The sequence below is a fragment of the Scleropages formosus genome, chromosome 5 (assembly GCF_900964775.1).
Source record: "Scleropages formosus chromosome 5, fSclFor1.1, whole genome shotgun sequence".
NCBI lineage: Eukaryota > Metazoa > Chordata > Actinopteri > Osteoglossiformes > Osteoglossidae > Scleropages > Scleropages formosus.
The window spans coordinates 27,248,159-27,264,048 of NC_041810.1; the positions used below are offsets into that span (position 1 = coordinate 27,248,159).

General features: G+C 47.5%; 1 protein-coding gene across 2 annotated transcripts; it reads left to right on the plus strand.

The window, feature by feature from the left end:
- Positions 1-991: 991 nt before the first annotated feature.
- Positions 992-8,882, plus strand: sergef (secretion regulating guanine nucleotide exchange factor). 2 transcript variants are annotated; one of them, XM_018765362.2, is made up of 11 exons: positions 992-1,065; positions 1,316-1,451; positions 2,380-2,535; positions 3,646-3,740; positions 3,843-3,903; positions 4,031-4,144; positions 4,369-4,431; positions 4,560-4,718; positions 4,894-5,060; positions 6,634-6,670; positions 7,806-8,882. In XM_018765362.2, the coding sequence occupies exons 1-11, from the start codon at positions 1,012-1,014 to the stop codon at positions 8,099-8,101; spliced, it is 1,338 nt and encodes a 445-aa protein (XP_018620878.2). In that variant the 5' UTR covers positions 992-1,011; the 3' UTR covers positions 8,102-8,882. The 2 variants fall into 2 exon arrangements, with proteins under 2 accessions (XP_018620878.2, XP_018620879.2); XM_018765363.2 differs by having other exon boundaries at positions 4,563-4,718.
- The last annotated feature ends 7,008 nt before the right edge of the window (positions 8,883-15,890 follow it).

Here is a 15,890-nt window from a genome sequence, read left to right on the forward strand (position 1 = left end):
CTTTCATGCAAGCTCATCAGCAATTTCACAGGGGAAACCTGCCAATGTGGGTTTCCCAAAAAAGACAGGCACAAGCACACGTGTCTCTGTTCTCCGTATCCACGAATCGAACCCTAGCAAGCCCCAACTCCTCCCTCCCCATCTCCTGTGTCTGTAAAAGACAAAGGTGATTGGAATTAAAACAGGCCTGCGTTGCGTTTCGCGTTCAGTGTTTCCATGTACTCATGTCGGTCATCTCCGATGTGGTTTCACTACAGGGTAGGTGTAGGATGTGTGTAGTGCAGTGCAGACACATGGTAGTGGTGCTCCAAGTAATTTAAAAAAGAGAGAAATACAGTTTTTCTATGGAGGTAAAATATATTTCTACATGTCAGTGATTGTGTGCACACTGTGGATGATGAGTGTCAGATGTCAAGTTCCATTGATTTAGCTCCATATTTGTAACACCTAACCTTCAGCTGGTCTAATGCTGAGGCTGGTATACATCACTAAGACAGACAGAGAGACAGACAGACACACACACTCTCTTTGGGAAGCAATACACCAGAGCACAGAAAGCATACTGAATTTGGAGAAAAGCATCTGTTAAATGAATACATGTAAAGGAATAAATGTTAATGGAAGAACTATGAGGCTGTTCTTATTCTTTTCCCTTTTTTGCTTAAAAGTCTGTGCTTTTTCTTCATTTGTCAGTCTTGAAACCAAAAATGAATAAACATTTATATCTTAAATGATGGTGTGAGAGATTTTTTTAAATAACCTGAAACATACATTTATATTACAAACAACATTCCTGACAGGAAACTGTGTGTGCTAAATTGATACAACGAAGCACTGGTGAGTAGATTTAAAAAAAAAAATAAAAAAAACAACTTATTCTGAGTCTGCAGTAGAAGTCGGGTTACACATTCACACATTCAACATGGCAGACTAGGCCGTACGCAGGATGACGCACTTGGCGGCAAGCCGACACTCGTGTGTAACTGTCGCAAAGTGTCGTCCCTGCACTTGATGGACTCTGTGAAGTCTTTCAGCGCGTTGTCCTCCTCGGCTCTGTTCACCTGGGTAAGTTTACCGCGCTTTCGAATCTCCAACGTCTCTGAAGAAGCTTTAATGCCCGTCAGGAATGAAAACTGAAGGAAACGGCCTGCATTCTGTCTAATCATGTCATCGTCACGTCACGTCGTGTAAACTGTTTTGTCCGAGGTGGTACTTTTTTTTTGTGAACTTCCAACTTGTCATGTGTTTTGCATGATTAATTTAATTAAAGTCAGTGTATATTAATTTAGCGGCGGGTCTTTTGGCGTCTCTGCAGGGAGCTAACAGTCACGGACAACTCGGCCACGCTTATGCGGAGGACGTGTACGAGCCCAGGGTGGCGCGTTGCGAGCTGCCAGCCGGAGGACTTCGAGCCCTTTGTGGAGGAGGCGGTCACTCGGCGCTCATCACAGGTGGGTGTGGCCTACTTCGATAGTGGGCGTGGTTTCTTCATCGGTGGGCGTGGTCAACGTTGGTTATACTGTGGGACCGCATAACTTTATCTACAAATAGCGTAATAGCGTATATATTTACATTTATTCATTTAGCTGACACTTTTCTCCAAAGCGACTTCCAGTTTTAGTGAACCTACAGTTATTTACCCATTTCTATGGCTGTGTGATTATTACTGGAGCAATTAGGCAAGTACCTTGCTCAAGGATACTAGAGCTAGAAGTGGGATTTGAAGCTGCGAACTTTGGATCCAAAAGCATTGAAGTGTGTATTAATTATGATATATATAAAATTAACTGTAAAGTTGTATGCAGTTACTCGTGTGATGAACATTGGTTCTTATGGTGGAAATTAACAGACTAACTGTACTTAAGAATCATGCATCTGCATCTAAGTCTCTCTTTCTGCTAATGTAATGCACACATTCCTGACGATGGATGGATGGATGGATAAGATGTACGTCGCTTTGGAGAAAAGTGTCTGCAAAATGTTACTTATAGGGACATCATACAAGGTTGCAAGGTAATCTGCAGGTGACAGTTCAGGAAATTTTGTTTCAGGTGGTTAAGATTACATGATGTCATTGGCTTGGGGTTACGGCATGTCCGGAATCTTCTACAAGAACGATGCTCCGCTCACTAGAGTGGAGCTCATTGTGCCCGTTTATCCCCCACACTTTTCCTACAGTGATGCTTAACACAGTTGGATGGAACGCATGAACACACATGACTGCCCCTTCCAGACGCCACCCTCCTGCTCAGCGTGTGTGAGCCATAGGAGGGGCTGAATGGAGACACTGAAACTGGAGCGCTCCAAAGAGCGGCGGGTTAGGTGGGCACTTCTCGGAGGGGCTCACCCCAGACCCTGTGTTTGTCCTCCTCTCTGCAGAGGCTGGACAGCTGCTGGTGTGCGGTCAGAACCACAGAGGACAGCTTGGCCTTGGCCACACCTCGGAGGTCACGACCTTCCGCCTCTGCTTTTCCTTGGGTCAGCGGTCAGTTCGCCAGGTGTCCTGCGGGTGGGACTTCACTCTTATTCTGACTGGTGAGTCCAGGATCTTTGCCACCTGTCCACTTTACCTCAACATCCCTTGAACCTGAGGCCTAGCTGACATGTTGTATGGCCTGTTCCACCTTGCTTTACCTTGTTTCGCCGTGCTCTGTCTTGTTTTACCCACTTTCAGTGTGTGTGAGCTTGTTCCATAGTGCTTGCCCATCTCACCCTATTCTTCCCTGTTTGTCTTGTTCCTTCTACAAATTGTTTTACCCTGTTCCTCACTGCTCCAACCTGTTTTATCCTGTTTCAGTCTTTGTAACTTTGTCGTCCCCTCCCCCATTTTACCTTGCTCTTTCCCTGCTCCGCCTTGTTTTGTTTACCCTTCTCCATGCTGTTCCATCCCACTCCACCTTGTTTTACCCTGTTCCTGGGGTCAATGTATATAGTTTTCATTCCAGATAAATTCTCCACCGAATTTATACATCATACTCAAAGACATTTTGTCTATATTCGGGGGGGGGGGGGTCACGCCTGCTTGACCCCTCGGTTGAGGGAGGAGCAATGTTGGACTTCATTCAGAGAAAGTTCATGACGAATTAGTGCGTCACGTGGGTGATGTATATTGATGATGAGCTCTGTATATTGGATGAAGGTCCTCCAATTAGGAGGGTCATGAAGCCTCATTCTCCAGTCACTATCTAATCAGAGACATTTTAAATGGATCTCCACAATGGCATCGTTTGCATCGTTAGCATCATTTGCATCGTTAACATCAGCGCAGAGCCCTTTGCAGAGGTCAATGAGAAGACAAAATGACGTGGAACAGAACTGAGGGTGTAGAGGTGGAATAAGCTTGTGGGCTAATATTTCATATGGAATATTCACCTAGGGACCATTTACAGATAGACATTCCAACAACAGATACACTTCAATGACAAACAGTTTGCTGCATTAATGCAACTGGCTGCAGGAAGGTAGAGGTGCGTGCGTGCGCGCGCGCTTGCTTCCTCCGGGCTGAAGGAACAGCGTGACTCTGTTTTACTGTGTGACACACAGCAGCTCGCTCAGGGTTCTCACTGACCTCTTAAACGACTGCTGATGAAGCTGAATATGAACGATGAATATTGATTATGAAAACGTTCCTCTCTGGTGGAGCAGATGGCGGACAGGTGCTGGCGTGTGGATCTAATACCTACGGGCAGCTGGGCCTCCCGCAGGTACCTGGACACACCGCAGAGCCCCTGCCCCTCCAGGTGAGGCCTGTGCTGCTCAATTTCAGTAAAGGAGAGTTGTGTTGGTTATAGGGACCAGTTGCCATGGTAACAGCAATGTCCTGTGCCCCCCTTCCCTCCCAGGCATTGAAAGAACACGTGCTGTGTGTGGCTGCGGGACTTCGACACGCTCTGGCCGTCACGTGTGAGTTGGTCGTGCCGCTGCTCTCGTGAAGGCGATACAGAACGCTTGTCTTCCTCGAACAGCTGCACACTCAGGGACAGGGACCTCAATGCTGTGTGTCCAGCTAAAGCTGTACTGTCCTGTCCAGGTCTGGGGGGAGTGTACCAGTGGGGGAAGGGTCTCTCCAGCCAGGCCAAAAGAGCACTGTCCCCGCAAGCCATCCCAGAACACCTCACATCCAAGGAGCCCTGCCTGGTTCCAGGTGAGCTTCCCTATGACATCAGCAAATGGTTTTTTTTTTTTTTTTTTTTTTAAAAAAGAATTCTATACAATGTGGAACTTTAAATGAAAGCAACAAATAATTTTTGTGATGTTAATTTCGTGAGTGTGAGAGTCTGATCTCACACTGCGCACTTTCCCGGGTTCACCTGAGGAGGTGCTTCTCACACGGCTGATGGCCACACACCTTCTTCCTGTCCCCTCCAGGGTTAGACGACGTGACTCCACAGAGGGTGGTGGCTGGTGCAGCCCACTGCGTCTGTCTCACAAGTAAGCAGCACCTGACCTGTGCCTGCAGGTTGCAGAGCAGTTCAACAAAAGACAAGGATCTGATTCAGGCTGGTGTGGTGTCATAACTTTTTTTTTGTTTGTTTTTTTTTTTTTTTTTCATCCTCCAGCAGGGGGCGATGTATTCCTTTGGGGCAGCAACAAGCAGGGCCAGCTGGGCACCACAAGGTCCTTCGTAGCCTGGCCCGCCCTCCTGGACCGCACTCTAATGGGTGGGGAGAGCGTCACAGATGTCTGGAGCGGTTGGGCACACTTGGTGGCCAAGACAGGTCAGTCATTCAGTACGAATGAAGGTGTATGTGCACACGACCCTCCGGTCGCTGTGGAGACAGTGTTCTGCTGTCTCTGTTTGTGAATCCTGGGAGAATGGAAACTCCTGTTTCCTCTCTGATGTAAGCTGTGAGTGATTGCCATTACAGCGATGCCTTTTCTTTTGTCTTTCAGAAAGTGGGAGGGTCTTTTCATGGGGAAGGAGTGATTATGGGCAGCTGGGGAGAGCGGTGTCAGCCAGTCAGAGTCTACGTGTTCCATCAGGTGACTCAGTGACAGTGGACTCTGGACTGGTGGCGTGCATCCCTGTCCAGGTGGAAGCCCTTGCTGGGGCTGCACAGGTGAGAGGCTGACGTGTGATCTCGGTATTCACCACTTTCTCCCCTTTGGCTCACTGTGGACTCTGGTTGCCATCGTCATGTTTCTGCTCCATCTGGACCTTCTGGGTAGATGGAAGGGCGGATGAGTCGAGACTGTGATTTATCTGATTTAAAAAAAGATGGTGTCTTTCAGGGAATGGCAATGGGAAGGTCCCGTGTTGAGACGGTTCTATTTTCTCATCATGGTTTATTCCATTGTTTCCTGTGTGTGAGGGAGAGGCGTGGTGCAGGTTGGAGGGTCCACCACCTCCCGGGACCTTTTCTGAAGGTCTACCAGGAGTCCTGTGCTCGCATGTTTCACTTACTGTTGTTTGACTTCAAGCTGGAACATCAGGCAGATGCCACAGATGATCACTGGAATGTAACTCTGGGTGCAGTGTGCTGGTCTGCCCAGGAAGGGAATAGTATTCCAGTAGCATCTGGGATATGGATGGAAGTGAAGCCCTTGGGATAGGTACCAGCACGTGTTAGTCGGAACTGGTGGGACCATGGTAAACCCCAGGCTTGCCAAAGCTTGTGATAAACCCTAGTTGCTACTCTGTACCGCGTAGTTGGGGGCTTGACCCTGGGCAATGAGTAATGATTTTTTCTTTTTTTAAGAGAAAAGAAAAATATGGCACAGTGACAGCAGTGGCTTGTGGGAATTGTAGTTCTGCTCATATCCCCAGTTTGTCGGTAGTCTTTTCCTTTTCCCCCCAAGGTGGCACTGTGTGTGGGTGTTTCTTAGGATGAAAAGCCTGCTGATTGGAGGTTCGGTCCAAACACAAAGCTGCTCTGACAGCTGTCCTGTTTGCTCTGATGGCCTGGGGCTCCGATCGCTTACACTCTAACCCATTCTGACAGGGCTCTTTGATGCCCGGTGCCTCACTGCCCTTTAAATGAGGGCTCTTGCATGAAACGCTGGGACGGTACAGGAAGGGCACCTCACGCCGTATTTCCATGTGTGTCATTGGGTGACCGTGGACCCGGACAACCTCAATGCATCCCTAAGCTTTGTTCTTTCATCCCAGGGATCGATATTCAAGCATAAGTACAGAGGGTTGAAGCTGAGGTTGCAGAGCTGATTTGGTCACTCTAACTTCTGCCACTAGAGGGCGCCACTGAGTGACTTGGTGCGGAATGTGAATAAAAAAATGAATGAAAGTGTTTTTGTTTGGATGATCCAGGTAGTAGTCGGTGTAACAGGAGACATTTCAGTGATACTGAATGCATAGAGTTGTGAGACTAATAATGGTGACATAAAATACCCCCCATGGTGATGTTTATGACATTTTTAGTACTGCTTGTTATTATCAGTGTCTAAATAATGACAATAACTGATGTTTTTGTTAATATGTCGCCATCCACACGGTGTCCTGGGAGCCACCAGCACCCATTCTGCAGGATCTGCATTGAGGTGATAAAGCTGTGACATTAAGGTTGTAGGTTCAAGGGTCCACAGGGGAACTGTTGTATGAAATGACATGTGCAGGTGTGTATGTGAACCAGGTAGTGCTGTGAGTGGGAAGTCTATAAATATTAATTTCTGTTGCAGATCGCTTGTGGGTCGGAGCACAACCTCGCCATTGTGGGTGAGTATCAGTCTCAGCAGCTTTTGGTTTGTGACACTTTTGTCTTTTGGCTGCTTGTTCTCAGACAGGTAGTCTACAAATGCAGTGAGAAGCAACAGTTGCATCATGAGGGGGGAGGGTGGGTTTGCTGCACTGCCCACCGCTTTTTAGTCTTTAGCGTTTCTTCCTGCTAAAAATACAGTTTTACGACAGATGTGAGCCTCAGTAACACCGTAACCAAGGTAACCGATTTTCATCCCACATGCGTTTGCCATCTCTGTTCGCCCCATGACTGAATGGGCGGGTGATGACAGGAGAACAGGGGGTGTCCCCAGGGAGTCTGTAGACACCTGCCAGAGAGGACTGGTGTTTGTCCCCTGATTCCCCTGGGAGATTTGACACTGGGTGGCGCAGCAGCCTGACCGCTCACACTAACCGGGAGTTTACAGGGGGTCTGCTGTCCCAGGAGAGAGAGCAGTGCACGATGGGTGTCACTTGTTGCTGCATTGTCATGGCAACAGCAGTGACTCAGCAAGCGGCAGAGCAAAGCCACTGAATGAGCTGTGCGCTGCACACTCGGCTCTTCCGCAACTCGTCCAAACCCATGAATTGGAAACAATGCAGTGCAGGGAGGTGGGCTGTAGGAGGCGCTGAACAAGTGGAGCGTGAGCCCAAGTGCAAGAATGAGAGGGAAGCAGGAAGAGAGCCGGGGCACCAGCATTGCCATGGCGACTGGAGCAGGGTTGCCATGGTGAGTGCTCTTCTGCTGATGAGACACGTGCAGAGCCTCGTAGGGTGGGTGTGTGTGTTCCTCTGAGTCCTCAGTGGTGCAGCTAACGCCGCACCTATTGGAAGTGCTCTTCCACTGGGAGGTCAGCAGGAAAAGTCACTTTTGTCAGGCCTAATGGAGCCGTCCTGTGTGTCTCAGTAGAATGGAAACTGCCCTGGTGTCTCTCTTTCCTCGTGCAACTGAGTAACACCACGCCACTGGACTAAATGCTGTCCTTCTTGGGAGGTGCACTGCTGCCCCCCCCCACGATGACCTCTAGGAGGATATTGTAGGACCTCATCTGTCCACAGCTCTTGTGCATGCGTGCGTGTGAATGTGGAGACTTTTTCTCTTCCATGACTCCTATGAACGGCTCTCTCCGCCCAGGCGATCGCCTGCTCTCATGGGGATGGAACGAGCACGGCATGTGTGGGGACGGCTCCTGCGCGGACGTGCCGCATCCTACACCCATCGCTGTGCTGCAGGATGCCAGGCCGGTCCTCATTGGCTGTGGGGCGGGGCACTCCATGGCATTGTGCACTACAACGGTGTTCGGCCCGACAAGAACCGCTGAGGGAGCAAGTGGTGGCAGAGGAGACATGGTGGGGACCACGCCTCTGCCATCCCGACTGACTCCGCCCACCTCGGGGACCTCCTGTAGCACAGCACAGGACACAGGCTGATTAAGTACCGTACTGAGCAGTGAAGGACAGTCCCTGTTGGATCACTAGCGTCACCTCAGACATCAACTCTGACCACGTTCAGAAGGAACAGTGCGAGTTCATTTTTGAGCACGTTTCTCACTGAAGACTACACTCTGTCCCTCGGACGGCACTTGTAAATTAAAAATGAGAACAAGTGTAAATAAACCCTCGTTTCGGTGCACTAAGAAAGCCTGGTCTTTAGGACTGTCTTTAAACATTGCTGAGACTTTTTTGTCTCATTTACCCTGCAAATGCGTAAGACTCTTGCAGCATCATAGGAAGCAGTCCGTGACCCTTATAGACTAAACCCCAGAGCAGAAACAGCTCATGGGCCCCTGGGGCCACAACAAATCTTCAAGTTCTTTGGAATGAGAGCACGGAGAAGCTCTTCTGCACCTGAAGGATGACACTCCTGTACATCAGAGGATCAAACCCAGATGTTCACCAGAAGACACATGCCAGGTCCCTTATGGTCACCCAGGAAAACATCCTGTCAATTATTGATTCCTAATTTGTGATATTATATATTGAGGGCTTTGTCACCAGGAGACAGAAGGGTATTCACTGGGTGAGAAAGGGGATTTGAACCAGTGACTTCATTTCTAAAGAGGAGCTGAAAACCCAGTTTTAGTTGGAAATCCAAAGGAGAGAAGTGAAGGTCCAGTGACACCTAGTGAGTGAGAAGCAGTCCTTGTTGCACCTCTGCACCTCGCAAGACAAAATACTGGCAATAAATAATCAGATCCTTACGGGTTGAGTGTTACTGCATCTTTGTGTGTCTGTGTTTTGTTTTCCATATTTGACGGTCTTCTGCTGTCCCGCTGGTCGTCATAGCAACGAGGCAAAGCCATTGTGGATTGAGGGATTAGTGAGTGGAGCAGCGACAGGGTGTCTAAAACGCCACAAAGGCGTCTAAACCCAGCCAGTCTCATGAATAAGGACAATTTGTGGTTCGTTTGATTTATTTGCAGTTGTTTATCTGGAAAACTCTCACTCAGGTCTCATGAACTGAAGAAGCTGGAGTTTTTAGGACAATTTATGGTCATTTCAGTCTGAAATGTTAAAGAACCTGGATCTGAACTTCCTGTTATGGTTTATTGTACTTGGGCCAGTTTGCACCAGCTCCGTTCCATTTTTCACAACACCAGCTGGTTTCCAGTCACTGATAAACTCATTGTCTGTCATTCAGCAACATGTTGGAGAAGGAGTGTGTTTCAGCAGCTTCTCACTCCTGAGGACAGTGTGTAGGGGTACACCACCTCCTATTGGTGGGGTGCGCATAGTGCTTGGCAGTGCTGTGGCCTGCACTTGACTTGTTCCCCCTGCCGGTACTCCTGCAGTTGGAGCACGGCGCGCTCGGTACAGTGGATTCAAGGAACACCGGTTGGTCAGTAGTGAGCTGGTTACTACCCCAAAGTCGGAGCGCTGAAATGTTCTTAGGAAACATTGAATCTTCATTATCTTCCTCAACGGCCCCATCAGCTAAGTTTGCCCCATGAGTGGAGATTAAGTGTATAAGGGTGTAAAACGGCACATGTGGTGACGGAGCAGTACAAATTCATCCAGTAGATAGAAACCCTCAGAAGCAAGTTCTTCAGCAGTCTATGGTCAACACATCTCCGCATTGTCATCCCAGGTGGACACTAATGTATCAGAGGTGATTGATTGTTCCCTACTTTCTACTCCACGTTGTCACCAAGCTGTTAGGCTGAGAGGAAGCTCAGCTGGAGCAGATCAGTAATGAATGTTCTTGTTGTTCTCCTACCTCCTGATTCACACGACTGCAGCCTGCGCAGCTCCTACACATACACACTGCTCCAGCTCACGTGTGTGGTTGTTCGCTTGGCCGTGTTTCTGCAGCCACACGCCATCTGTGTGGTTGCTGTTTCTCTGAAGAACCAAACTTTCCAAACCATTTCTTGGTGACTGCGCACAATGTCAAAGTGCCTCCAACGGAAACGTGCTAAAGCTGTTTTACCCCGTAATTTAATAAACGGAGAAGCTGTATTTTTTCAGTGAATCGTCCAAACTTCTGACCACACTGACCATCAGCACCCATCCACAAATCGTTCCACAGAACAGTGATTTTTAGCAGCAATACAGAAGAAAAACAACTCGTGATGTTACTTAAAACCACTGCCAGACCCCCCTGGGGATAGTAGCGTAGTCCGTGCTGGAATTGTGTGGTTACCATGGAAACCTCGCACAGGATAAAACACAGCGAGTACAGGAAAGGCGGTACAATTTTTAGCAGAATTTCTGTGCACGGGAGCATCTCTCCACAAAAAAAACTGAACATCTCAGTGTCAGTCTCAACTGTTTTGAAAAAAATGAACAAATATTTATCTTCTAAGTTTGTCATGTTTTTTTGACTTTGATCAATGTATTTGATCTCAGTTTGTGAATATTATTCTGTAATCTGAAAACTTTAACACTAGCTTTGAGATCCTCTTTGGCACCTTCGTTGACATTTGGTTTCACATCTCCCTTGACCTTCACTTTGACCCCAGTTTCACATCTGCCTTGTCATCTTTTTGACACCTTAGCATTGATATCTGCTTTTACATCTTTGAAACCCATTTTGACATCTGTTTGACACCCGTTTCCTTTGCTTTGACACCTAGTTTCAGATTTGCTTTGATGTTGTCTTATTTGAAACCCACGTTGACATCTTTGACATCTGCTTCTTTTTGGCATGTGCTATGACATCCACTTTTTCACATACATAGACATCTGTTTTGACCTTCACTTTGACTCCCCTTTGATATCTGCTTTGACACCCATTTGGAAATCTGCTTTGACTCCTACATTGACGCCTGCCTTGACATCCACTTGGGGAGTTTTGATACTGTTGTGTGCTGATGCTGATGGAAGACTCATGGCTGCCTGCTACAATGCAGCTTCATTGATCTGTTAGCCATTTCTCAGTAGTTAAGGTCACCTTGTACCTTCAGCTGGTGCTCATCTTTTCTGCATGTTCAGCATGGCTAGCTTTATGAAGAGTTGCAGCAGCCTTCAATACCAGAGGATACAACAGTTGCTCTCAACCTTTTCCACCACCACCTTGGTCCATCCCATTGTTGGGACACTTTGTCACAGTCCGTTGGTCTGTGGCCTTAACTGTACGGAACAAAGTTTCACAAGTGGACACGGCACAGAGGGCATTGGACACACAGCAATGACAGCACAGCGGAAGCATGTTTAATCATTGTTTATTGTCCAGGGAAACAGGGCTCCGCAGTATTTGGTGACCGTTTCAGAGCAAAGGAAGCAGAGGAACGTTATACACGGCAGAGACTCATCGTGGTCAGAGCTGCATGGGTTTGGACAAGACAAGCACATAAGAAGCATGTTTACAGCACGGACACATACTCACAGAAGGACACCCACGTTATACACGCTACACCCACGACAAGCAGGCACAGTGAGCAGAGTACACCACATGCTGGACCACAAGAGGATGTTTTTCAGCCGGACGCCGAGCCCGCTGGTCACCAGTCCGCTCGAATCCACATCGTCATGGCAACGCTCATCTACACATACAAAGAGACTAGAGCATAATCAGATGAGGGGTGAGTTGGCACCGGTCACACACACAGTGGTTGGGACACCGCAGTTCATTACACACACTGTGTCTGCAAGACGTCTGTGGATGAGCAGTCGCTGCCTCTCTGAAGACACATGAGGAAGAAAACAACAACAAACAACAGTTATTGTCACTCTGCGTGAGGACAGCAGGTTGATGGGATGGTGGATGAAGTTCAGACGTGCAGGGTGAATAAGTTATGGCGGTCTCTTCCTGTTAGTTTCCCATGGTAAATCTTTCCTTTACCATGTGCTTCCCATGCTCCGTCAGTGCACGGTTGTGCATGCGCATGTGTTCAACTCCCAGCTCGGGGCCACTTGGCCAATGTTTCAGCCATGCTGTATGGAGAAAACTGGGTGTTGTTCAGTTGTCCCCATGCTGCTCTGCGCTTCGTCATCATGCTGCCACTGTGCAAACCAGGGGCCTGTGAACCGACGCACTTTTCCTTTCCCTTCCCCAAGCTTTTCCTGGACCTGCAGCTGACCCACACACCGCAAGGTTAAGGAAAAGCAAGACGCATGGGAGCGGAAAGGAGAACATCTGCATGGAGATCCTTTCTAATGAAACAACACTCCCAACATGGCTTTCATACAAAAATTTATTTCATGCAAATTTTTTTTTGTCACGTATTTGCATTATTTGCCTACCTTGCATAACACAATGCATGCACTTTTTTTTTCTCAAGTAGTAAATTGCATACAGTGGTCTTAAAATATCATTTTTTACTTAAAATACAAGAGAGAAATACAAGTAAAACAGCTTCTTTCTCTCCCATCTCTTTGTTGCTTTTATGCCTTCTTTCAAAAATAACAGAAGTCCATAGTTGATATAAACAACATGTCACTGTAATAATGACAAATACATCAATAATTACTGCATATAACAGGGAAAAGGTCTAACAGAATATTACTACGGCTGTTTTTTGATAAGAATTGGGGTCACAAGCATGCCAAAAGAAACAAGCTAAATTATTATTATTTTTTAACTACACAGATGTGAACTATAGTAAAGTTTTTCATTCCGTCTTCATTTAGGTTTCTAAGAACATGAGAATCTGTGGTCAATGTGACCCAAGATGTACTGAAGTGTGTCAGTCAGCAGAAAATATTGCAACTGAATGGAGAGAAGTTTTAAAAAAATGAAATGAAAATGACAAACTCCTGTATTAGTCATCTCTTTTGGCTACATCAGATGCGTGTAAAAGTAAGGAACTTCCGAGAGAAAATATATTTTTTCTTAGTATTTTCATAAGTTTTTTCTTTTTTTTAGAATTTGCCATGCAACTCATGCTAAACAAACAGTCCAGTTTCTGTGTCGGTGTCATTGTCAATGTTTTAGTTTTCAGTGTTTTTACTCTGTTTTATACTCTGTCAAGATCTGGTCATTTGCAGCACCAGCATCTTCTTCGCCCCCCGCGTCTTATTGTCCTTCATCCTTTCTTCAGTAAAGTCTTCACAAAACCCCTCGATATTTCTCCATTTCTCAGTGGTCTCATTATCAGCAAAGCAAGATGTTAGAATGCCTTGTCCTTCAAAATGACAGTCTGTCTGCGTTGCATCTTCTCCATCCTGCACAGTTGTCCCTCTGTGGACCCACCGTCCTCTCTGCTGTGAACAGCCCTCACGGGGACACTACCTGTCTGCCATTTACATGTAGCAGACTCCGTCAGGCAAGTCTTGTAGCCTCGGCTCGCGTGTTTTTAACTAGGACAGTGTTGTCTCTACAGGGATGTGCGGCGGAGAGTATGGAGGGGGCTCGGCGTCAGCCGGCTCTCTCAACTCTACGACCGGCCGGTTTCGTCAGCGAAGACAAGACAGCGGGGGGAAAAAAGAGAAGAGCAAAGGCGACGTCTGACGTTTTTTTTCCAAGAAAGTCTCTCAGACGATCCAGAAGAGAGAAGATGAGCGACAGAGACAGAGAAGGAGACAGAGAGAAAGGGAGACAGAGAGATTGCAGTGAGGAGAGTAGCACGGTGCATGCACTTAGCTGGGCCATGCGCAGGAGTCCAGGGGGCAACTGAGATGCCACGCATCATGGTACCACGATACAGCACCGGCAGGAAGAGGAAGGAGCTAGCAGCACAGCAGAACTTAATGCCACACAGAAGTGAGTGAAGCCCGAATAAGACACGTGGACAGACCAGAGTGTCTGCAGGTGACAAAGCATAACGTGTACAGTGATCAGAAAGAAGAGGAAGAAGTGAAGCACAAAAACATCATCAGCTATGAAAGGATGAGCAAAGAATGAGGGCTCTGCTTTGATGGCTGATTCTCGGGCCGCGTTTGGCCCTGTCTTCTCGGGCTTTGAGAGGAAGATCTGCAGTTTGGCCAGGTCAGCGATGGACGTGTGCATAACGCTTTAAGGCCTGCCTCTTCAATAGAGGGGAGGGGCATCGTTGGTTAAGCTCCGCCTTCTCCTGGCTGGTGGCGTGTGTAGCAGTCATGAGGGATTGTGCTGCAATTCTTTGAGTTAGCGTTGACTCCCTTATAACTTATTTGTTTTAATTTATTGTGGTTGCCATGGGGATGTGAAAGAAACATCTGCAGAAGAAGAGCTAAAGAGGGAACTCTGTTCCAAAGGGAAGAAAACAGGAGTGGATCGGCAGGTGTAGCCCTTTTTTACAGTCGATCAGTGCTGCAGAATGAACGGGATAGTTGAACGAGCTCTGTGAAACACAGTAGATGGGCTGTGGGGCGGTGCAACCGACACTGTCTCCACCCCAGGGGCAACAATGCTGAGAAGGCTTCCCACACTTTTTGTAACCTTTTTTTGGAGGGCAACTCATCTCAGGATACATCAGCATTGGACCAGCGTGGCAGTGGGGTCTGTCCCTGTCTTGTCGTCTCTTCCTTGTTCTCCGATTACATCCCTACAGAAACAGCGAGTTTGCCAGCCGTGTTGTCCATGCACCGAGATCTGGTGGCATGCAGGCGGCGCCGTGGCAGTGGAAGATGTGGCTGCAATGCATTGGGCTCATGGGGGTTTCCTACAGACCCTCAAGTGTGCTTTAAGTGAGATATATCCAGCAAAGTGGTGGTACTTTGGAGAGTAGAATTTAGTTTGTAACACCACAGCTCCATTTTACTGTCAGATCGGGGCAATTTATAATGCTACAGACCAAAAATTATATAATTATGTGATGTAATATTTCTGGAGGAATGAAATTCCAAGATGTGGACCAAAATACACAGGCTTCACTGTTACAATGGGTCCACTATGTTGGCCAATGACCTCGGTTTCCCAATACGAACTCAACGTACAAACTGTGCATCCTTGTTTGGATAGTGAACTAAATTAATTTCTGCCTCTAAGTTGTGTATAAATGTTGGAAGATCCCTTGATTATTGACCACTGAGATCATCCAGTATGCTGAGCTCCAGTCAGGAGACCCCACACCGCAACCCAGGTCTCATTAATGCTACCAAAACATGGGATTTGGTGCCTCCTTTTGGGCGCTCCATCTTCCATTACCACAGTGAATTACCATCACCCAGCAGCAGGACACAATGCATGCAGCAGCAGGTTCAAAAACAGTGCAAGGACATGCAGATACTGAAGAGAACCACAGCATTACTGTATACCATCAGTGCACACACTCACATACACGCACATATGCACACATACATATACATACATAAACACAGAAATAGCATGTTTTACTGAAAAGCTGAAATTTCTCGTACATACAGGTTTGCTGAATCATTACAATACTATAGTGTGTGTGTTTTGTGTGTCTTTTCAATGAATAATGTATATTTGTGGAAAATGTAGCGTCTCTCATTCTGTAGCCAGAGTGCTCAGTCTGAGCAGAGCACCATGGGAGTTGTAGTGAGAGCGGTGAGAGATTGGGCCTGCGATGCCCTGCTCCATGACGCCCCGTATCCCAGTCGTCTCTGTGGTCTGGATGTGGTCAACGTGTTTGGAAGCCAGTGCACGGAAGAGGGCTTTCGGCTGTGAAAAGAACCTACAGGGGGCGCCAGTTTGGCGTTGCAGGAGATCTGAGCCCCTGCGCTGTAGACAAGTGGATAAAACGTGGTTGAGGTGACTTTTCTACATTTAAGGTGTTAGCTGCTGGTGTACTTCTCCTCGGAAGATCCGTGCCTGTTCCAGCTGTTGCCGTGTCGCTAACTGACCTATGGGCCTAGTTGCGGTCAGTGCAACGAGGAGCCTATGGTGGTGTGC